At 43.6% G+C, this 23,874-nt stretch overlaps 2 protein-coding genes across 2 annotated transcripts in view; both read left to right on the plus strand.

Moving 5' to 3' along the window:
• nrd1b (nardilysin b (N-arginine dibasic convertase)) overlaps positions 1-19,529 on the plus strand; it is a 28,882-nt gene extending 9,353 nt beyond the window's left edge. The window contains exons 11-30 of the mRNA XM_080549099.1: positions 61-130; positions 2,166-2,243; positions 2,776-2,896; positions 3,309-3,422; positions 3,655-3,759; positions 3,998-4,121; positions 4,485-4,571; positions 4,861-4,980; positions 5,319-5,370; positions 5,641-5,791; positions 6,125-6,252; positions 10,608-10,770; positions 11,188-11,219; positions 11,380-11,518; positions 14,928-14,975; positions 16,436-16,488; positions 16,603-16,686; positions 17,597-17,804; positions 17,925-18,014; positions 18,363-19,529. Coding sequence (XP_080405225.1) covers positions 61-130; positions 2,166-2,243; positions 2,776-2,896; positions 3,309-3,422; positions 3,655-3,759; positions 3,998-4,121; positions 4,485-4,571; positions 4,861-4,980; positions 5,319-5,370; positions 5,641-5,791; positions 6,125-6,252; positions 10,608-10,770; positions 11,188-11,219; positions 11,380-11,518; positions 14,928-14,975; positions 16,436-16,488; positions 16,603-16,686; positions 17,597-17,804; positions 17,925-18,014; positions 18,363-18,593 — 2,198 coding nt within the window. The 3' untranslated portion in view covers positions 18,594-19,529. The remainder of the gene's footprint in view (positions 1-60; positions 131-2,165; positions 2,244-2,775; positions 2,897-3,308; positions 3,423-3,654; positions 3,760-3,997; positions 4,122-4,484; positions 4,572-4,860; positions 4,981-5,318; positions 5,371-5,640; positions 5,792-6,124; positions 6,253-10,607; positions 10,771-11,187; positions 11,220-11,379; positions 11,519-14,927; positions 14,976-16,435; positions 16,489-16,602; positions 16,687-17,596; positions 17,805-17,924; positions 18,015-18,362) is intronic.
• A 1,311-nt stretch (positions 19,530-20,840) lies between these two features.
• axdnd1 (axonemal dynein light chain domain containing 1) overlaps positions 20,841-23,874 on the plus strand; it is a gene marked incomplete at both ends in the record, with an annotated part of 28,531 nt that continues 25,497 nt past the window's right edge. The window contains 7 exons of the mRNA XM_080529485.1: positions 20,841-20,955; positions 21,329-21,504; positions 21,607-21,710; positions 21,883-21,985; positions 22,203-22,288; positions 22,638-22,694; positions 23,318-23,432. Coding sequence (XP_080385611.1) covers positions 20,841-20,955; positions 21,329-21,504; positions 21,607-21,710; positions 21,883-21,985; positions 22,203-22,288; positions 22,638-22,694; positions 23,318-23,432 — 756 coding nt within the window. The remainder of the gene's footprint in view (positions 20,956-21,328; positions 21,505-21,606; positions 21,711-21,882; positions 21,986-22,202; positions 22,289-22,637; positions 22,695-23,317; positions 23,433-23,874) is intronic.

Genomic DNA, 23,874 nt, shown 5'->3' on the forward strand with positions numbered 1-23,874 from the left:
TGTGTGTGTGTGTGTGTGTGTGTGTGTGTGTGTGTGTGTGTGTGTGTGTGTGTGTTACAGTGGTCCCTGTGAGGAAGGTGCACGCCCTCAACATCACCTGGGCAGTGCCCCCCCAGGGCCAACACTACAGGTGAGGACCCACAGGACCCCTGCTGTGTACATCATATGGATAAGCCTGGACTAACACACTATGTACACCATATGGATAATAATAATAATAACTTTGTATTTGTATAGCACCTTTCCTGCAAATGTTGCAACTCAAAGTGCTCCAATCATTATATAATCATAATTTAATTATTTAGTCATTTAAGGCAATATTAAAAAGATGGGTTTTTAGTCTTGACTTGAACATATGTGACACAGCCCAATGAAAAGGGCTACCTGTAGGCGAAATCATTTTTCTGTTTTTTACATGCGCTTAAACTACAGATTGTAAGCTTTCAAATGATGCATCATACATTGAAATCGGAAACAAATTGAAGACGACATGAGTATTTGAAAGTTGCTACACCGGAAATCACTAAGCACAGAAAATCCCCATCAAAGATAATGAATCCCCATCAAACAACAAGAAACGAAGTCATTGTGTTATAGATTACACTTATTTAATGAACGTAAAACTGTTCGGAAAAATAACGAGTGGGTACTTCACATCTTCGAGTTGAATGTTAGCTAAAAAAACGAAAATCTGAAAGAAAAAAAAAAAAACTTTAAAGACGAATTTGACGTCTTTCTCATTTCCGAGAGGTGTCCATTTACATCAGATTGCGTCACATATTTGCTTAGGTTGCGTCCCTAATGTAAACTGGCAGTGCATTCCACAATTTGGGTGCATGAAATGAGAATGCAGCCTCACCAAATCTCTTCTTTTGTACATGTGGTACACAGAGAAAACCAGCGTCAGAAGACCTGAGAGCTCTATTGGGCTGATATGCTAGCAAAAGGTCTTTCAGATATTCTGGTGCTGTGCCAGTGAGAGCTTTATAAACAAGCAGAAGGATCTTGAAATCTATTCTGAACTTAACAGGAAGCCAGTGTAGAGTCTCTAAGATGGGAGGTAAGAGAATAGAGATAAGCCTATACTAACACACTCGTGTGCATCTAGTCAAGTGTTACAAGATTCAAGTTGTTGATGCCAGCTGTCTTAAAGCCCAACAGCACAGAAATAATGCAGATATCACCTACATGACTCACTTAATTAGACACCTGTTTATCCCTATACGTTAACATGTTCCCGATTCAACATTCCTTTGAGATTCTGGTCCGTGAAGATATTTCAGGTGCACTTTCGAGCTGTGAATCTCCTGTTCTAACACGTCCCAAAGGTGTTATATTGGATTCAGATTCAATCCAAGTGTTATAAGATTCAGGTTGTTGATGCCAGCTATCTTAAATCCCTACAGAGCAGAAGTAATGGAGATATCACCTACATGACTCACTGTATTAGACACCTGTTTAACCCTTTACGTTTGTACGTTCACCATAGAGATGAATTGACGAATCCAGGGGGGTATTCCATCAACGTTGCTAAAGGAAATTCTAGGCTTCTTTTTTGACAAGTCTTGTGAGATCTATCAAGACTAAGCCTGGATTTATTTTGGGTAAGTCTCGCGAGACTTGTCAGAATAAGCCTGGATTTTCCTTTTGCAATGTTGATGGGATACCCCCCCTGATGGTTTATCTTAAGCTCTATTAGAGTAGTTAATTTTCTGTATTGCTTGGACCCTGAAGCCTACCCTGCAGAAGTCCCTAAATGGGTGCTACACCAGAATGCTGCGTGCAGTACTTAACACCGACAAGAGCGAGCATGTTACCAACAATCATCTCTATGGGGGGGGGGGGGGCGGGTCACCAAGGTTAAGCGAAAAAATAGCAGTCAGGAGAATGAGGCTGGCAGGTCACTGCCAGAGACACCAGGAGCTGCCAGCCAACAAACTGGTTCTGTGGGAGCCAACACACGGGCGTCGATCACGAGGACGTCCCACACCAACATACGTGGACGTACTCAAGAAAGATGCAGGAGCGGAAAGTACGGAAGAGGAGATGTACGGAAGATGTACGGAAGATCGGGATGACTGGAAGCGCCGATGGAGGGCTCGTCCGAGGACGACCTAGTAGTAGTACTTCAGTGTGAATTGTTTTGTTTGTTGTGTTCCCGTCAGGGTGAAGCCCTTGCACTATATCTCCTGGCTGATTGGACACGAAGGCCCCGGCAGCATCCTATCACTGCTCAGGAAGAAGTGAGTGACAGCTGGCCAACATGCTTATTTTGTCCCCCCTCTCTCTATCTCTCTCTCCCCATCTCTCTCTCCCCCTCACTCTCCCTCCCCACTCTCTCCCTCCCCCCTCTCTATCTCCCCCCTCTCTCTCTCCCCTCTCTCTCTCCCCCCTCTCTCTCTCCCCTCTCTCTCTCCCCTCTCTCTCTCCCCTCTCTATCTCCCTGCTCTCTCTCTCCTCTCTCTCCCCCCTCTCTCTATCTCTCTCTCCCCCCTCTCTCTCTCTCTCTCTCCCCCCTCTTTCTCTCCCCCCTCTCTCTCTCCCCTCCCTCTCTCTCTCCTAAAGTGTTGTGTGTGTGGTCGGTGGCTTGGTTGGTTGAGCATGGCACTAACAATGCTTTGGTTTGTGGGTTCGATTCCCGCTGGGACCATAAATACAAAAAAATGTATGCACTCACTGCAATGTAAGTCGCTTTGGATAAAAGAGTCAGCTAAACGGCATATATTATTATATTGTATTGTGTGCATGTGTTAACGGGTGTGTATTGGTTTCCAGGTGTTGGGCTCTGGTTCTGTTGGGAGGGAACGGTGAATCGGGCTTCGACCAGAACACCACCTACTCCATCTTCAGCATCTCCATCACGCTCACTGACGAAGGCTTCCAGAACTTCTATGAGGTGAGCTGGTAACACACACACACACACACACACACACACACACACATTTCATCACCATCACACTCACTGACGAAAGCTTCCATAACTTCTGTCATGTGAGCTGGTGACACACAGACACACACACACATGAATCTAACACACACACACACATGAATCTAATCTAATTTAATCAGTAAGAAAAGGTGTACAGTATATTTGATCCAACCACACAGATACAGTTACACACACGCACGCACACGCACACACACTTGTAAGAGGCATTAGCCAGTGAGTGAGTGCCAGACGTTATACAAGAGGGAATATCAGACAATAGACTGGACCGGAGTCCCTTACACACACACACACACACACACACACACACACACACACACACACACACACATTTCAGTGTTGTGTTGCCTCCCTGCTGCAGGTGGTCCACCTGGTGTTCCAGTACCTGAAGATGCTGCAGACCTTGGGCCCCCAGCAGAGGATCTATGAGGAGATCCAGAAGATAGAAGCCAACGACTTCCACTACCAAGAGCAGGTACAGTCACAGCTAGTGTGTGTGTGTGTGTGTGTGTGTGTGTGTGTACTCTAGCATTGTGTCTGCCAACAGCCCCTGATCCTAGCATAGATTACTTTTTCTTATGATGACTGATGCATAGATAATCGTCGCTTTGGATAAGGCTGTCTGCTAAATGCCAAAAGTGTGTGTGTGTGTGTGTGTGTGTGTGTGTGTGTGTGTGTGTGTGTGTGTCCATGTTGCCCTGTGACAGACAGACCCCATAGAGTACGTGGAGCACATCTGTGACAACATGCAGCTCTTCCCCAAGGAGGACTTCCTGACAGGAGACCAGCTCATGTTCCAGTTCGACCCCGAGGTAACAGCAGAGGCATCTCTGTAGAAACATATATATATAACCTAAGTAGGGCTGCCAGCGTGTGCCAGTGTATTACAATGAATGTGCATATTATAGCCAACACTGTGTGTGTGTCTGTGTGTCTGTGTGTCTGTGTGTGTGTGTGTGTGTGTGTGTCTGTGTGTCTGTGTGTGTGTGTGTGTGTGTGTGTGTGTGTGTGTGTGTCTGTGTGTGCGTGTGTGTGTGGTGTCCCTTCCAGGTGATCTCCGCTCCCCTGGCCCTCCTGACCCCAGAGAGGGCCAACCTTCTGCTGCTGTCCCCAGAGCACGAGGGCCAGTGTCCCCTGAGGGAGAGGTGGTTCGGCACCAACCACAGCATGGAGGGTGAGAGACGCACACTGACACTTTATTAGGAACACTATACTGACCAACCAGCATGGAGGGTGAGACCCACACTGACACTTTATTAGGAACACTATACTAACCAACCACAGCATGGAGGGTGAGAGACCCACACTGACACTTTATTAGGAACACTATACTAACCAACCAGCATGGAGGGTGAGACGCACACTCATAAATACAGTATATATGTACACTCACAAACACTTTATTAGGACCACTTGTACACCTTCTCATCACTGTGAAAATAGTAAACACTACACAAAAACAAACCGTAATATCCTATAGACCTATTATCAATAATGTTTCTGTGTGTGAGTGAGCTCCTCTCTGCTGTCCTGACAGACATCCCTGAGGAGTGGAGGCAGCGCTGGGCCGGAGACTTCGACCTCAACCCCTCACTGACTCTGCCTGCAGAGAACAAGTTCATTGGTCAGTTCAAATGTTCAAAGTTCTAGAACCTTCTGAACCAACCGCCTCAAAGCTACACCACTGTCTTGTAGTAGTGATAGCATCATTAGTTTAAGAAGCAGAGCCTATTTCGATATACAGTATATATATATATATTCCCATATTATGTGTTTTTTGCAACACATCACTTTCACTCGATAACATTCACTTTTCAGTCTCTTGACGATAATTATGTTTACTAATTAATTTTAAAAATACATATACTAAATACATTTACTAATCCCTTTTTTTTTTCTTCCTGTTGTCATAGCGACTGATTTCACGCTGAAGGCGTCAGACTGCCCAGACACAGAGGTCCCCATCAGGATCGTCAACAACGAGCGGGGCTGTCTCTGGTACAAGAAGGACAACAACTTCAAGATACCCAAAGGTGAAGTGACGTGTTTGTGAATCAAGGGGCCGGTTTCACATACAAGGCTTAAGCCTAGTCCTGGACTAAATCACACTTTCAATGTCAAATCTCCATTGAAGATGCTTTTTAGTTGTTGTTGTTGTCTAGGATTAGGCTTAAGACTCGTCTGTGAAATCGGTCCTATGTGTGTCATTTGTTTGTTTGCATTGGTAAATGGAGGTATGCCACATAAATTGGAACATTTATATGTTCGTATTTAGATATATTTGTATGTTCTATTGTTTCATGCTTAAACTGTAGGGTATTGTCATTCTTTAACAGTCATGTTATACTGTCTGTTTGTTTTTCTCTTTTAGCTTATGTACGTTTCAACCTCCTCTCTCCGATAATCCAGGAAAGTCCTGCAAAGTAAGAAAGTCTTGTTGCATTACATGAAATTGCAGTTGATCATTTTAACAAAGATTTTTTTTAAATAGATTTTAAAAAGATTTTTGCTAAACGTTTTGCTACTTTGTACCTTACTTAACATGACCCTGTTATGACACCGTAGTTACAATGTGTGACGACTTTGACATGAACTGAGAACATCTAAATATATGATGACAACTTCCATGACAACTTCCTGTCCTGTAGCCTGGTGCTGTTTGACATCTTTGTGAACAACTTCCTGTCCTCTAGCCTGGTGCTGTTTGACATCTTTGTGAACATCCTGGCCCATAACCTGGCAGAGCCGGCCTACGAGGCGGACGTGGCCATGCTGGAGTACAAGCTGGTGGCGTGTGAGCACTCCCTGTGCGTGGGATTCAAGGGATTCAACCACAAACTACCTGTGAGTGAGGAGGCCCGGAGATCAGGGTCGCAATCAAGTTTATTATTTGTTATTATCCCTTTAATACATAATAAAGTTCTTCTTAGGATTCCCTTCCTCAACATTGCAGCAACAAGAGGAAAAATAAAATGGCGTGTGTGTGTGTGTGTGTGTGTGTGTGTGTGTGCGTGTGTGTGTGTGTGTAGATGGCTTGACACACACGCACGCACACACATGCACGCACACACATGCACGCACACACGCACGCACACACACACAGCCCCCCTTCAGACAACCCTATATATAATGTCTATTCTTCCCCCCTCTCTTCTGCCCCCCCCCCTCTCCCTCCAGTTGCTGTTGAACCTGATCGTAGACCACCTGGCCGGGTTCACGGCTGAGCCGGGGGTCTTCACCATGTTCGCTGAGCAGCTGAAGAAGACCTACTTCAACATCCTCATCAAACCTGAGAGACTGGGGAAGTAGGTGTCATCTCTCTACATTTCTGCCTGTTCTACTGCATATCTACCTGTTATACTGCATATCTGCCTCTCTATTGGGGCTTTTCCACTAGAGGGCTGACCCGGGTCAGCCCGGGCTGGCCTGCTTCTTTGGCGCTTTTCCATTTGTCGGTCTGGGTCGGTCGGGTCGCTTCTTTAGCTACCCTTCGTGAGCAGGAACCATAGGGCCGAAGGGTACCTTTTTGCCAGGCTGCGTGTGACGTGTGACGCTGCACACCGTTGATTGGTCAATGGAAATCGTCATCCCATGTTCATAGATTTCATCACTAACCGCCATTTTTAAATACCACAACAGATTTCGCTCTAGGAAAATGTCACTTACAGTTTCTGTAATAACGTATTAATAAAGATTTGAAAAAATATGATAACCATCGTATTATCTTAGTTTAATGTCATTTCAATGCATCATAGAACTTTTATTTACAACAAGCATAACCAAAAAATCGCTATTATGGCGATGTGCTGTGCCTATGCTGTCCCTCAGTCCAGAGCTTCATCATCCCCCTTCTAAAACTGCCATCTCCCCTTTCCATCCCTTATGCCATTTTATCAATGAACATTGTATTACTGTTATTTCAATATTTAAGTCTCTTTCACACATAGTTCCCTGTAACTTCAATGGAATCCCAAGCTGTGCCGTCCAGCCATTTTCGCCGTTCACTCATGAGTCAAATGCCGGTAGATTCGTGTCTTGTCGGCGTTTCCCTGGTTGCGAGATCTAAACTACTAGAACTGAAATCGGCAGGTAACAGGCAGGTAACATCCATATGCTGTATATATAAATAAATATATTTGACTACCAGCAAGACACCGGAGCACTCTATAAACGCGGAGATTGGAGCCCCGCGTCAGTCAGCCTTTTCGTAGAAATACATCGCTTCCCAATCCCTGGTTGCGAGATCTAAACTACAAATCTACTAGAACTGAAAGCGGCAAGTAGGCTAACAGGCACGTAACATCCATATGCTGTATAAATAAATATATTTGACTACCAGCAAGACAGCGCTGCACTCGTATCTATCAGCCTGTCTGTATGTCATAATGATGTCGTGGAATGGTCATTGAATGCCGATGCTGAGATACTGTGCTGATGGACCATTCGCTGGTTTCCGACCCGTGTTGAACATCCTATTTCCTTGTCAAATCGTGTATGCTGTGCACCTAATCTATCCTGAGATGACACAACGCATTTAAGATCACAATCCTCAATAGATTTGATTCCATCGTTTTACCGACAAGAAGATTCTACAATCTATCAGCCTTTCCGTAGAAATACATCGCTCCCTGTATAACGTTATATATCTAACGTTACATGCTTTAAGGCTGATCTGTGCATGATGGTGCTGCATTTTGACATAATTCTTATCGCATTTCCCCCCGTTGTGCTGTGCTGTGCCGTTCCATCGTCCAGAGCTTCATCATCCCCCTTCTAAAACTGCCATCACCCCTTTCCATCCCTTATGTCATTTTATCAATGAACGTGGTATTATACATATTTACATATTACACATTTGTTGTTATTTATGGAAGTGTCCGGTTGCTGGAGGAACCAGGACGCCGGCTACACTGCACAGTTTAGCCCGAAATAGAGAGAGTGCTTTACACCCCGAGAAGTTATGCTTTTAACCGTAAACTCAATGAACCGGGAGTTCACCCGCTGCTGCTCGCAGCACAGCGCCAGCTGATTGAAACTCCCTTTGACAGCGGGGGGAGAGAAAAGTTTTAACAGGGAATTTGCTCCGCGCTGTGTCGACCGTGATAGCAGTGTCGTATCGACACCATTCAAATGGTTTTGGATTCCCTGTCCTCTCCCCTATCCGGACATGTTTGAATTGTTATCCTAACCCACGGTAACCCGAAGTTATTAACCCGCAAAGGGTGCCTCCGGGCACCGTGTTTGTCTGTGAATAACACGGCACACAATGATACTACAGTTCATAAAGCAGACAAGTGAAGGCAGTGGTTTTAAGGGTTCAAAAAACATGACTTTATTATGTGTACATAGCTTCCTCTCTCTCTTTCTTTCTCTCCCAAAAAATCACGGTTAATAATATACCACATGCCGAGGAAAAAGTATACGATAGCTTCAAGTTCCTCCATGTTGCTATTGTTGTGGCTGTGTTGTGTCTCGTGAAAATATACGTCACCACCATGGCGCGCTTTTATGACGCGTAACTCCGCCTACTATCGCCTACTCCTCCTACTCGTTCCTGGTCTGTTGTGTATAGTGGAAAACCAGAACTGTTCAAAAGCGTGCCGAAGCGTGCCGAAGCGAGCCGAGCCGACCCGAGCCGGGCCGATAGTGGAAAAGCGCCATAAGGCTCAGGTGGTAGAGCACGGCGCTAACAATGCTTGGGTTGTGGGTTCGATTCACGTTGGGGCCGTATATACTGAAAAATGTACGCACTCACTGCTAGGGCTGGGCAAACGAGCAAAATTTCTTTTTCGATAATCGCAAGAATTAACGATCAATTATCAATTAATCGATAAGCTTTTTTTTCATAAAAAAAAAAAAGTTATTTGAAAACGTTAGTGTCCTTAAGAGCGTCCAGCTTAACTTAAATTTAAACTCCAGCGAGAGACTGTAGGCGGCAGGCCTACTGGTTCTTGTTCAGAAAGATGATCATGTTAACATGTTCAGGGGTGAGAGACGAACGCAATCTGGTGACACGTGGACAAACTAATTTCCATTACTATTATTATACCAAAAAAACAAAAAAAATAACGATTATCGAGCTAAATATTTTGTGATCGACCAAGATCCTTATCGATCAATTATCGATCGTCGATCATTGATGCCCACCCCTACTCACTGCAGTGTAAGTCGATTCGGATAAAAGCGTCAGCTAAAATGGTGTGTGTGTGTGTGTGTGTGTGTGTGTGTGTGTGTGTGTGTGTGTGTGTGTGTGTGTGTGTGTAACCTCATCTGTCCTCTGACTGACACTCTCGCATCTTAAAGGGGCGATCTGGGATTCTTATTTTACTTTAAATTAATAATATATACCTAATTAATAATAACTAATTAATTAATAATATATAGCTAATTAATCATATATAAAGTATAAATTACTCATGAGCTTGAAGTTCAACTGTCTTAGACTGTCCTGTTAAATTAAGAGTGGTTAACTTGCTCTAGCCCCGTCCCTCAGCTGTTTAACCGGTAAAGGGTGAACGAGAGGCCGTTGTAAAGCGCTTTGGAATAAGGCGCTTTATAAGTCAGTCCATTTATGAAACTGTGGCGGGACAAATTAGACTGTGGCGGGGTAATTAATAGGAAACACTGGCATTGCTAGTTTGGGGATTCTACCCTGAGGGATGTGTTTGGGTGTAATCACATGTTTGTTTGTTTTTTCTTAAATCACAAGGAGCTTTAGAGAGGAGGGAGCTTATCAGCTTCCCAATTAGCTACTGCCTGGTGTGTTTCCATCCATAAGCAGCACACTAGCACACACATCTATCACTGTGTTTACTACTACTAATAATAATAATAACTTCATTTGTATAGCGCTTTTCCTGCAAACGTTGCAGCTCAAAGTGCTTTAACCATGATATAATCTTAATTTAATTATTTTGTCATTTAAATGCAATATTAAAAGGATGGGTTTTTATAATCTTAATTTAATTATTTAGTCATTTAAAGGCAATATTAAGTGTTTTTAGTCTTGACTTTAACATAATGTGCTGAGGTTGCATCCCTAATGTAAACTGTGATGTGAACGTTAGCTTAGATGCACATCTGTGGCTGGCTGGGACCACTAAGGGCGTTGTAGGACTTCATCATTCGGGCGTAATATGACTTCCTGGTCTGATAAAAGGCTATTTTCTTATTTGCACACATTCTTTTATATCTCCTGGCTATTTAGTCAACAAAGACCACTTATAACTTGCTCCATATTCTGTCTTTCTCTCTCTCTCCTCTTCCTCATACTCTCTCTCTCTCTCTCTCGCTCTCGCTCTCCTTCCTCATCCTCCACCCTCTCTTTCCTCCTCCACCCCCCCTCTCTCTCTCTCTCTCTCTCTCTCTCTCTCGCTCTCCTTCCTCATCCTCCACTCTCTCTATCCTCCTCCACCCCCCTTCTCTCACTCTCTCTCTCTCTCTATCTCTCCTTCCTCATCCTCCTCTCTCTCCTTCTCCACCCCCCTTCTCTCACTCTCTCTCTCTCTATCTCTCCTTCCTCATCCTCCACTCTCTCTATCCTCCTCCACCCCCCTTCTCTCTCTCTCTATCTCTCCTTCCTCATCCTCCACACCCCTCTTCCTCTCTCTCTCTCTCTCTCTCCTCCTCCACCCCCCTCCCCTTCCCTCCTCTCTCTCAGGGACGTGCGTCTGTTGATCCTGGAGCACTACCGCTGGTCGGTCATCCAGAAGTACGAGGCCATCATGAAGGGCCTGACGGTGGAGGACCTCATGGCCTTCGTCAGCGGCCTGAAGGCGGAGCTGTACGTGGAGGGGCTGGTGCAGGGCAACTTCACCTCCGCCGTGAGTCTGCTCGCTCTTACACTCTGTTTCCGGTGCCGGTAGTAGCTGGCAGCCTGTTACAGCAAGCTCTGTCTTTTTTGTTGTTGTTATTCCTGGCTGTAAACGCCTGAATTTACCCCTCGGGGAATCAATGTATCTATCGATCTATCTATCTATACACACACACGTTGACGCGTTAAACACACACCCACGCACACATATTTCTGATGTCCGCAGGCCTGTTCTGTTATGTTTGTATCTAGGGACTACAGGCTTCATTTGGGTGTTTAGCTCAGGCCGGAACTGTTTTTTTTTTTTCTGAGATGTTGTTTTTGTGCATTCTACCTGTTGTCGAATGGATAAAAATGTGTAATATATTCCGTCTTGCTTCTATGCCGTGTTAATGCGACATGTCTGTACGTGTTCTTTACCCAACAGGAGTCGAAGGAGTTCCTGCAGTATTTTATAGAGTAAGTCTGTCTCTTGACTCTCATTCAAACCAATCATGTGAAAAATGTATTACTAAATGACATCATTTGCTGTATCCTAAAATAGTCAAACTTATTACATTGCCTTATGAAATGTAGACATTTATCCATATCCTTTTGGGTTTTTTCTCTCTCTCTCCAGTAAACTGCAGTTCCGTAAACTGTCAGTAGAGGTCCCCGTGCTGTTCCGGGTGGTGGAGCTACCGCAGAAACCACACCTGTGTAAGGTCAAGTCCCTCAACAAGGGAGACGCCAACTCTGAAGTCACGGTCTACTACCAGGTATTACCCCGACACCGTACTCAACACAGTGTTTTATTGTTATTAATCCAGTGTTTCCCCTACCATTGCCTTGGGGGGGCGGGCCGCCCTCCCAACGGAACCCCCCGCCCCCCCAAGAAAGAGGAATTATTACGGACGTAGACACCAAACATCTGACAAGCAGGCTAAAATATCTGCGTTTTTTAAACGCACCCAACCCGAATCTGGCGAGTGGCAAGCCCATGGGCTCGTTGGTAACGTTAGTCCGCCAGTAGTCTCGCATAGCCAGAGCTATCTCCACACTTCGCTTCGCGCTGTGCCAGCGCTGGAGAATAATACAAGATTTTTCGCGAGTGTGCGCACGCGACGCGAGAGTTTTTGCCGGCTGTGATGTCTGCAGATGGAAAGTAAGCAAGTTGAAACGTTAGCAAATATAATTGCTGAGTGTTCTGACAGAGAAAGTTAAATTAACCAGTTAAAAACCAGAGTAAAATGTGTCGTTATTATCGTGACTAGAAAGTGTCTGACTATAGTTCCATAGTGTAAATAGTGTCAAAGAGCTAGCAAGCTAGCTAGCTAGCTCAGAGGTGATGAGATGAGCTAGTCTGCTGCACACTTGCCAGCTAAAGAGCTAACTGGATGCACTTTATTATTTTACTTAAAGTAGATCAACAATCTTTCTTATTCTGCTAGAATTGGGCTTCATGGTAATACCATAATGGCATATTTACAGTACATGGACAGTGGATTGAAGCATTGGAATTTTTATAGTTGGACATACAATTTTTTTGCTCAAAAGTAAAGTGACATTATCTGACTGCATTGCCCACAGCAATCCAATATTCTATTATAATTATGTTATAAATTGATATCAATTTATACCTCTTATTAGATTATACATACTCTGGCTTAGTGCTGTCCCAAACGACTATTTTTCTAACGATTAATCTAGCGATTATTTGATCGATTATTCGATTAGTCTAACGACTAATTTATCGATAAGTCTAACGATAATTTTTGTACTGTAGAAAAAATAAAATAAAAATAAAAAATTTTGGTCTCCACCTCACTGCTATGTTTAGCCAACTTGAATGCCAACATGGCCATTTAGAAGTCTGTCCATCACCACAACACATAGCTAGCTAACGTTACTCTCGCTGCTATGTTATGATTAGCTAAATTGATGCTAACGTAGCATGCGAGCTACGAGCTAGATAACGTACAGTAGGTGCTCGCACCACAATGACAATAGGCTACCGTAGCTAGCCAGCTACATAGCTAACGTTACTAACACCAGAAGACAAGACATACGAACTGTGGTGAGCTACATTGCTTGTGTAACATTAGCTAGTAGCTATCCATTTTTCACTCATACACTTAATTGTCTCGCCTGGTAAAATAAAGGTAAAAAAAAAAATAAAAAAAAATCCGCCATTTTGTTTATTTACGACTAACCGACGCATATTACGCTAACCGACGTATTGACGTAGTCGATGACGTCGACGACGTCGAATAATCGTAACAGCCCTACTCTGGCTGTTATGTTTACCTTTTAGTTGACAGCAAAAGGGAGAGAGGAGGATAGGGAGGGAGAGAAGGAAAGAGAGCAGGATGGTGTCGGCACACCAGAGAGAGAGAGAGCAAGAACCAGGTGAGAAAGTGGACAGGTAGTCAAGACCACATAAGTAAGTAGCCTTGAGAACCGATGGTTCTCGAGCCTAATGGCCCATAGGGCAGGAGCCTATCTCCTGTTTCCGTAGCGTGAGGCGGCTTAATGTACAAGTACACCCCTGGACATGATGCTGGTATGTCGCAGGGTCTTACCCCCTGGGGGGGGGTCCATGCCACGGTCCAATGCCACACCCCCAAGGCAGAAAACCTAGGGGAAACACTGTAATCCTTTATTTAACCAGGGTAGTCATATTGAGACAGTAGCCTCTTTTTCAAATGAGCCCTGTAGCGTCAGTTGGTCAACGTTTTTGGTGCATTTGGGTCCTGACAGAGATGACCCATTGAATTTCATCCCCTGACAGCGAGCGTTATCAGTTGCTGAGATTACATTTGACATTTTTGACATTTAGCAGACGCCTTATTCCAAAGCGACTTACAATCGATAAATTTGACTAAGCAAGTGAATCATCAATCCACCAGTCGTAGCAGGAAGAGTAATCTAGTTCAGGCCCGGGGGCCATTGGCAGTTGTCGTGATAGAAAAATAAAGTAAAAAAGAAATAAATGTAATAGACACTGGAGAGACAGCACAGGGGGGGCACTGGAGAGACAGTACAGGGGGGGGGCAGTAGACGTCTTAGGAGACACAGTATAGGGGAAAAGCAGGTGTCTTAGGAGACACAGTGCTGGGGGGTAGTAATGTCTCAGGAGGAGCAGTTAAGGTGTAGCCAGAAGAGATGGGTCTTCAGTCTCCGACGGGAGATGGGTAGTGACTCTGCAGTTCTGACTAGGGATGGGACGATTATCGTTTTTATCGTTAATCACGATAAAAACACCCGCGATAACTTAATCGTGGAGAATTTTAATTATTTGAATAATCGTCATAATCGTATGTTATGAATAAACTGTTTAACAAATGTCTGGTGCTATTTTTCAGCCTAGTCTACATTACTTTTGCAGTCAAGTTAGCTACTGTTACTGTAATATAATTGCAATTCCTCACATGAGCCGCGGGCACAACGGCACGCTCCCCGCGGCTGCTATCAGACTGGCCGCGGGAGTGAGTGTTGAGGGAGAGAGGAGACGGCAACCCTCGCTCGCCATAGACTGTATCCCTACTCGTCTCTCCTGAGCTCGGTTGTAACGTGAACCGTGGAATACAGGATATGTTAGATGCTTTACAATAATTCCCCAAATGACCAGAAAAGGAAGTTAGATTTGTCGCTGGTCGCTTTTGACTAATTAAGTCGCCAAGGGGCTCTGGAAGTTGGCAACACTGGGAGTGCGTTCTTTAAACTTCCTTGTGTACGTTAATGAAAGGTGCTGATTGGCCGAAAAGGAATTGCTCTTTCTTAACCCTTAGAGGGCTGGGGCTATTTGAGCCATTTTTGTCATACTTAGGATTTTGACCTCATATACCACATTAAGGACCCGGATTATGGCCAGAGATATGTGCCACTAGAATCTGAATTTGAATTACTGATTTAAAATGTCCTAAAAATACAACAAAATCTGAGTTAAAGTGATTACAGTGTGTTTTATTGGCATTTTTTTAAAATTTTTATAATAATAATAATTCTCGCGATAATATCGTGGATCGCGATTATTTTGCCCACGATAATCGTGACATGACATTTTCTAATCGTCCCACCCCTAGTTCTGACAGCCGTGGGCAGTTCATTCCACCAGCGGGGAGCTGGAGATGTTCTTGGTGCATTCTGGGAGTTGTGGTAACTGTGTCCGTCTCTGTTCCCTTCCAGTCAGGGCTGAAGAACCTGAGAGAACACACCCTCATGGAGCTGCTGGTGGTGAGTGTTGTTGCTAACAGGGTTTGACTGAAATATTAATTAATTACATTTTTGACATTTCGTGAGCTTAGAATGATAAGGTTCTATCTCCTTTTAGGGTAGTTCAGAGATATTGAGCGTCAAAGTTTTTACATTCCATTATGTTTTGTGAGATGGAACCTTTGTATTTTATTAATTACTAACTCAAAAATGTCAACATTTTTAAAATAACACCACACAGGCATTAATAAACACCTAATGGATCAGATTATGTAAAAAACTCAATTTTGACAAAAATGGAGATAGAACCTTATAATTCTAACGTCACGATTTAGCAAACGTCTTTATCCAAAGCGACAAACAACAAACAGCAAAGTGCATTTGTCTTCAGTAATCTATACATCTTCTCATCATAAGAAAAAAACGAATCGATGCCAAGACCAGGGGCCATTGGCAGTCACAATGCTAGAATAAGGAAGGATTACTTTAATGTTTATTATTCACAGTAGAGAAACTGTACATGGGGGGTAGTGGGGATGAAGAGGTCTCGAGGAGGGACAGTCAAGATGTAGCCTGAAGAGATGGGTCTTCAATCTACTGATCTATACGGATAGTATATTCAATGGCCCCTGTAGAAAATAGTCCCCTCTCTCCGCCTCTCACAAATCAACTTGGCCTCGACCCCTTGTAGACAGCAGGAAATCACTTTGTGTAGAAAAAAACAAAAGCCTTGCCTCTGCCCAAAAGCTAGTCATTTTGAACAACATACTACTACTACTACTACTAATAATAATAATAATAATAATACAATCAGAAAGGCATTTATATATTATTATAATTGGAATGTAATGTGGTATTGTCCCTATTATAATTGCCTGTGATATGATATGATACTGTGCTTATATTGTCCAATTATATCTGTGTACCCATAATATAAATTGTTATCATTTTTACTGAAAATAATTATTCTGTTGGATATAATCCATCCCACGTCCCCAGTGTTTCTGACAAGTGGGATTACATTTGTGCACTGAGACAACAAAATGTAGTTTGGCATCTAACCAGACGCAAAAGACATGATGATGTCCACAGTGCATGGTATTACAGTGAGCATAAATACATTAATATAAAAGTGAATATACATGAGAAGAATATCAATATGATATTGATTATTTAAGCAATATCACACGAGAGGGAGTGTGTTATACTGAATATCAGCACGGCTGTGATTCGGTCGTAGGTACGAGGCCGCAGGCCGAGTACCGAAAAGCGGGCTAAAGTGACCCGACCTGAACCGACCTGGGCTGGGCTGCTGATGGAAAAACGCCATTACTTGGTCGGAACTAACTGTTGTATAAGTACAGTTATGATATGTACAGAACCAGGGCAATGGGTGTTGAGGCAGCATATGTATGTGAGACGTATGAACAGTGGTGGCCGTGAATTTATGTACTAACCTTTTCTTTTTGTTCCTGTCTCAGATGCACATGGAGGAGCCTTGCTTTGACTTCCTCAGGACAAAGGAAACACTTGGGTTGGTAGTTGTAGTTTTCCTTCCAATCTGGACATTTCTATCTACATAAACTACTTGTATTGAAGCACCTGGAGTTGAGAGATATGAACTTTGACCCCTGTTTGACCCTACTAGGTATCAGGTGTACCCCACCTGCAGAAACACGTCAGGGGTCCTGGGCTTCTCCATCACCGTGGAAACGCAGGCCACCAAGTTCAAGTGAGGCACCTTTCGCTTTCAGTTATTGTCTTTTAAAGTTTTTCTTTTATAGACTAGGCCTATATCACATTCAAATTCATTAGTAGGTTACTCCAGAGTAACCATGGGACCTGGCCAGGAAAAACTCTGGACCCTTTCAGGAGAACTTGTAGATTTCAGCAGTTTACATACAGCAAGAATGCAAGAATATGAGCATATCCAACTGCCTTCTCTGTGGGTATGATACCCAGAAATAGATACTGGCAAAAAGGAGCAACGGTTTTGACCATTAGGTCACCAAGTTTTCTGTAAAAAACAACAACAACAACAACATAAAAACACATTTACTTTGAGATATAGTTGTACAGTTATTTAATACCTATACTCAACATGCATATGAAGTGCAACATTAGATTGTTGCAGGTTGAGTGACAGGTAAAAACTGTTTTGTCAGGAGTGCTTCAGAGGAGAAGGATGGTAAGAAGGATGGCCAGATGTGCGACAGGTCAGAATCAGAATCAAGCTTATTGTTTACATCCCATTATACAAGTATAATAATAATAACTTTTTATTTATATATAAGAAAGTCAAACTCTTAGGCTTCGGTTCCTTGACATTGCAGCAAGAAGAAAAAATGACAGTAGTTATAAAAAATGTGAAACAAGTAAGACAAGAGAATAGGGTAGCATAATACTACAAATAATAAATAATAGGTCAGACAGTCGTTAAAGACGATTATCAGGGTTGTCAGCACAATCTACTACTTTGTATGCCAGCGTTTCATGTAAAGACCACAAGGCCAAGATTAAGTTGAGACATATGGAGCCAGAGAACAGCTACTGGGATTTAGGGACCGAAAGGGGAGGGGCTTGATTTAGACCTGGGTAGCACTTGTGACACTGTGTCGTCGTGCTTCCTGTCCGTCTCTCAGCACGGACTTTGTGGAGGCTAAGATAGAGGAGTTCCTGACGAGCTTCGGGGAGAAGATGACCAACCTGACGGACGAAGCCTTTAAGACGCAGGTGACGGCTCTGATCAAGCTGAAGGACTGTGAGGACACGCACCTGGGCGAGGAGGTGGACCGCAACTGGTTCGAGGTGGTCACCCAGCATTACCTCTTCGACCGGCTCGACAAGGAGGTCAGTGACACTTGACGCCACTAGATGGCAGTAGATGGCTAGATGTTTTTTTGGAGCACTTTACTTGGAGCCTCTCTTATAAGGTTTTTATATAACAATGTCATTGTCTTTCTGCTGCAGATTGGAGCTCTGAAACTCATCACCAAAGACGAACTGGTGTCCTGGTTCATGGAGCACAGAGACGCAACGAGCAAGAAACTCAGTGTGCATGTAAGCCAGACAGCTCTGTTTGTCTGTCTGTCTGTCTGTCTTGTTTCTCTGTCTGTCTGTCTGTCTGTCTGTCTCTTTGTCTGTTTCTCTGTCTGTCTGTGGGTGGAGAATGGAGTAGTTTGTCATGTGTCACTAGTACAAAACTAGTTGCTAGAAAGAAATATATAAAAAAAGATGTTGTGTGTGAGTATCAGTTTGAGAGAGAGAGAGAGAGTGAGTATCGGTTTGAGAGAGAGAGAGAGAGAGAGAGAGAGAGTGTGTATCGAGTTTGAGAGAGAGAGAGAGAGAGAAGCACAGAAAGAGAGAGTGTGTGTGATCTCAGAGCTCACCCGTCCCCCTCTGTGTCAGGTGGTCGGCTTCGGAGAGGAGGAGAAGGACCCTCCATCGGAGGGACCCTCAGAGGGAGACGGCGTGGACGGTGGTCCGGCCCCCAAGACCTCCTCCTCCTACGGCGAAGTCTCCAGGCTCACCTTCCTCCCGGCCTCGCCCGCGCTGCCCGACGACATCACCCTCATCACCGACATCCGCGCGTTCACCTCCTCACTCACCCTCTACCCTTACCACAAAGTCCTCAAGTAGACGGCGGTCCCACAGGAGCAGGGAGGCGCAGCAGGCGTAGAGGGGATCTATTATAGCTCAGGATGACTAACTAACCCAGGCACACAACCGTGGTGGCATTTTCAGAAGGGAAACTCATATCTGCTCCCTCTCCTCTCTTCCCCCCCCCCTCGCTCTCTCTCTCTCTTTTCATCAAAGACAATAAAATATCAGCGGCAAGCAGTGCCCTTGTATTAATTCCGGCTTTAAAAAAAGCAGACATAAAAAAAAAGACAAAGAAATTGGTGGAAATCGAAAGAAGTATTTATTTTGTTCCTCTTGCCAGTCCCCTTGATTGAATTGGAGAAATCCCGTTTGCTGCGAATAGTAGTTATACCTCTGGCTTTTGATAGGAGGGTTAACAAAGAGAGAATGGAAAAGAGGAGAGGGATTCTAATTCCGGTAATGTTATATCTGCATTTGTTTCCTTGGACTTCATATCACAGACTCACTACCTTGTGTTGTATTTTAAATAATGGATCATCAGGTATCATCATGTATACAATATCATGTATCATCATCATCATGTATCATGTATATCATGTATATATCATGTATCATCATGTATACAATATACATGTTCATACTGTAAGGTTTTTGTCAATCGAAATTAAGTGACGTTTGTCTCACGGTAAGGTGAAGACCCAAAATGGTGGCCAGTTTGACATAGTTTTGACACATTTTCTATGTATCGTTTTAATTTCGATTCTGATGTAGAATGGGAGAAAGGGAAAACCTAATTTCTGTAACATTTCATGTAACATTTCACCCCTACCTCTGCCTTTAAACCACTGGACAATTGGCATGTTTTAACCAGTAGTCTGTTATTAACTGTTTGAATGTATATATGTATTATACTCAGTAGGCTTGCAGGTCAAACTGTTGTTCTTCCTTATCGGTGTTCTAATTAGTGTGGTTGCTAGGCAACACACCACAGTTGTTTGTCATACTTAAGTAGTGTTAACTAATTAAACTAAACTATTGTTCTTGCTCATACTTATTAGTATTAGTAAAAAGAAAAAAGAAATACGTGTCTTTAACCAACCAACTCTTTACCCACTCTACTGAATTTATCCAAAGCTCAGTCTACCTATCAGTCGGTGTAGACTGACTCTTTAGATGGTATTTACCCTTTCAGCGGCGGCTGTGGCGCAGGAGGTAGAGCCGGCGTCTAATGATCACAACGTTGGCAGATCGGCGGTTCGAGCCCTTGGGCAAGACACTGAACCCCAAATTGCTCCCAGAGAGCGTGCCAGCGCCTTGCATGGCAGCTTGCCGCCATTGGTGTGTGAATGTGTTTGTGAATGGGTGAATGAGAGGCCGTTGTAAAGCACTTTGGAGCAGCAAAAAAGGCGCTATATAAGTGCAGTCCATTTACCATTTCACCTTTACGCAAGTTTTCATGAAATCCTAGTCATGCCTACTGTACTACCCCGTGTACAGCCTAAACCACTTAACCTATTAACTTCCAATCAACTTTTAAGTGCCCAGACTTGTGTAGCTTGACTTGCTTGAAAACATGTTTTTTATACCGTTTTAAGCTGTACTCAAATTTGTCTGAAATCCTGTTAGTTTCTGTAGCCATTGGCTCTGAGTGGTGACATTTAAAATCTACTTTTTCATATTTTAAACTTCTTCAACTCAGATGTGGTGTCCTGGTGGAATTGGACTGGTGAACAGAAGGTCATGGGTTCAAATCCCACCTGTGAACACCACCACTAGTGTGCCCTTGAAGGCATTTAGCACTAAATTACTCCAGGGAGACTGTCCCTGTAATCTGTAATTGTAAATCGCTTTGGATAAAAGCGTCTACTCAATGGTTACAGCGTAATTCATTGCAGGTTTTAAAGACATGCGCAGATTCCACTTTCCATGGATACGGGAAACCCATCGTGGCGTCCATAGCAACGTCCATAGTAACAACATAGTAATATGAGGAAGTAAACAAAAGGAAACGGCTCAACGTGACGATCGAGGCTGTTCATATTTGTGATGCGTTTAGCGACATATCGCGACATTATTTCTCTTTAGGAATAGTTGCAATACGACACACTTTGATGTCGTTAGCAAAGTTGGCTTCATTTGGCTGTCAACATGTTCAAATTACCGCGATCTCTGAATTGAGTCAACACTGAGTTTAACGGAGGTTATTGTCACTTGACAATATTGCCGCTAAACAGTGTTTTCCATGTCATCAAATGAGCGAGTTAGTTAGTTTAGACCAGGAGGATGAACGCGTCTCTGAAGCTGAGTCCGTCACCCCCAGCGTTACCCAAACTGGAGGGCCGCAGCAGGTCTCCGTCAAAGCCTCTGTCATCACCCGCAGGTGTGGACACTAGAGCAGGTAGGTGTACCTGTCTCAGGGCACCCTAAACATTACACTTCAGTTAGGCCTAATTAATCAACATTGATTATTTAATAGTATCCCAATGAATGATTTGCATTGATTAGCCCACACATGGTAGTTACGGAAGCCCTAAAAGGCCATGGTGATCTGTAATTATCTCGAGATAACGGGATAATTTGCTGGATGTTGGCTCATATATCCCATTCTTGCCTGTGCCCTCAATGCACTAGTTTATGACCTGAAATTTCAGAGACTGTGATATCCTTTATACGTATATATGTACAATTATACAATTATAGAACCGTAAACCACTACTTGTTTATAACACATGGGTGAAGTACTTTTGAATGCATGTATGTGTTCTCTGCAGTAGAACTCCCAGAGCTGAAAGAGAGAGTGCCTTTGACGGACCAATCCAAGATGCAACTTGTCCCACTACATAATTACCTGATCCCAGAAGAGCTCCTCGCCACCCTCGCCTCAACCGCCTGTCCCCATGACAGACTGGGACCACCAAGTCTAAGCAAGACCCCTAAAGACTTCAAGGCATGGGAGTGTCATGTCAAATCTTCTGTCACATTCGTTCTCACTTGAGAACTTCCCTCATGTCATTGTTGTCTATCTGAACGGTTCCCTTCCCTGCCATAGGTCCATGGAAGACGACACACCGACGCAGTTTGGCATCATCCAGTAGGCCGCAAGAAATACAAGTACTTTATAGACCAACCGACATCTTTGACTGGAGCTGGCAGGTTTGTCCATTAAGAATCCTCATTGGTGATTGGCATTGCAAATGTAGTCTACAGAATGTCTCCTGTAGTAAGCCTGCCATTGGGATGGGAAAATTAGATAGCATATCGGTTTTTTTAAAGAACAATATTGACTATCTTGTCTGTGCTTTGTGTGTTTTATGTGCTGTCACAGGGACATCTCTTTTCTGTGTGATGCCATGGTCTCTAAGAGGGAGCGGATCCCCCTGCCGCCCATGCCTGACAGGGGCGCCCCCCACACACAGGGCATTCAGAAGGTAGGCAGGGTGGGCCACACGCAGGGCATTCAGAAGGTAGGCACAGAGATCAGAGATCAGAGAGAGCCACACACAGAATTATTTTCTTTTTAAAATATGTTTTTAGGACATTTCTGCTTTATTGAGATACAGACAGTAGAGATTGACAGGAAGGATGGGTGAGAGAGAGGGGGGATGACATGCAGGATATGTTACTGTTGTTGGTCTCTCTCCTCAGGACACAAGCCTTATGGAGAGTCTGATCCCAGAGGAATACCACATAGTGAAGACCAGAGGGGTGCAGGGACTGGAGTGCTATGACGAGTCAGTGAAGTTGTTTATGTTATTGTTTATTTATATGTTATATTATTATATGATATATGTTTATTTTAATAGGAACAGATGCAATTAAAACATTGACACAATGAAAAAAAATAAAATAATGTCAGTTGCATTTCACAATAAACACTTTCACTAGCACTGATTTCCAGTGTTCCTAGATGGGACAACAGTTGATTCTATACTTTGTACTGTATTTCCCTCTCTTTAATGACACTAGGAGGGCATTCCATCAACGTTGTTAAAGGAAAATCCAGGCTTATTTTGATAAATCTTGCGAGACTTATAAAAAAAAGTGTGCACTTCTCAATTTGGTTTACCTCTCCATTTTCAGTAAATCCTCCGTCCTGCTGGAGGATGATGAGAAGATGCTGAAAGTCTTTCCATCCATGTGAGTGAACAGGGTAACTCTCATGTCAGCACGGGTCTAGAAGCAGATCACTAAACCAATACTGCAGGACCCATCTCTCTTAAAACACTATTTGATTTGATCTCAATTAGACTAACCTGGATAAGTAAATGTTTAATACCGAATAGATAAAATAGGACCCTATTGTATCTGGTAACTGGGCTTGGGGATAGGCCTATGATAAAAAACAAAGATTCCTCTCAAGCTTACATTTTAAATTTTTGGCATTTAGCAGACTCCTTGTTCCAAAGCGACTTACAATCAGAAAGATGTAAGATGTTTGGATTTATGTACTCAACCAGACCAGTGTGAAATAAAATGTTTTCTCATCGCATGGAAATGCAGCTTTTGGCTGATGTGTGTTTGTAACCTGGTGTGTGTGTAACCTGGTGTGTGTGTGTAACCTGGTGTGTGTGTGTGTGTGTGTAACCTGGTGTGTGTGTGTGTGTGTGTAACCTGGTGTGTGTGTGTAACCTGGTGTGTGTGTAACCTGGTGTGAGTGTGTGTGTGTGTGTGTGTGTGTGTGTGTGAGTGTGTGTGTGTGTGTGTGTGTGTGTGTGTAACCTGGTGTGTGTGTGTGCGTGTGTGTGTGTGTGTGTAACTAGGAGGCCTAGCGGCCGGCAGGAGGCCGTGCAGCTGATGAAGGTGATGGATGAGATGCTGGACAAGGCAGGAGTCAACAACACCACGGAGGACAGAGAACTGAGTGAACTCTCACAGGTACACAACCCCAACAAGCAGTAACATACAGCACAGTACACAGTCAGGTTCAGGTTAGATTTAACTGTCATTGGCAGAGCAGTACAGAGACAACGGAATGCATCAACGGAACGCATCAACGGAACGCATTCGGCATCTAGCCAGATGGTGCAATAGTGCTTAGTGCAAAAACCATGAAAGTGTGGACAGATATATGTACAGTGTGTTATGTACAGACACGGGTGAGATATATGTACAGTAAGATATGTACGATATGTACAGAGCAAGGGCAGTGGTTATCAATAAAATATGTACAGTATGTGTACGATGTGACACAAAACAGCGGTGGGCAAAAGCTGGGTTGGAGTTCTGAGTGGTATAGGGCAGTACAGTCTGTTATTCAAGAGGCCGGTTTCACAGAAACAAACAAACTAAAAAGTGGTGGAGATTTTACATTGATAGT

This window comes from Nansenia antarctica, assembly GCF_963989245.1.
Source record: "Nansenia antarctica genome assembly, chromosome: 1".
Taxonomy (NCBI): domain Eukaryota; kingdom Metazoa; phylum Chordata; class Actinopteri; order Argentiniformes; family Microstomatidae; genus Nansenia; species Nansenia antarctica.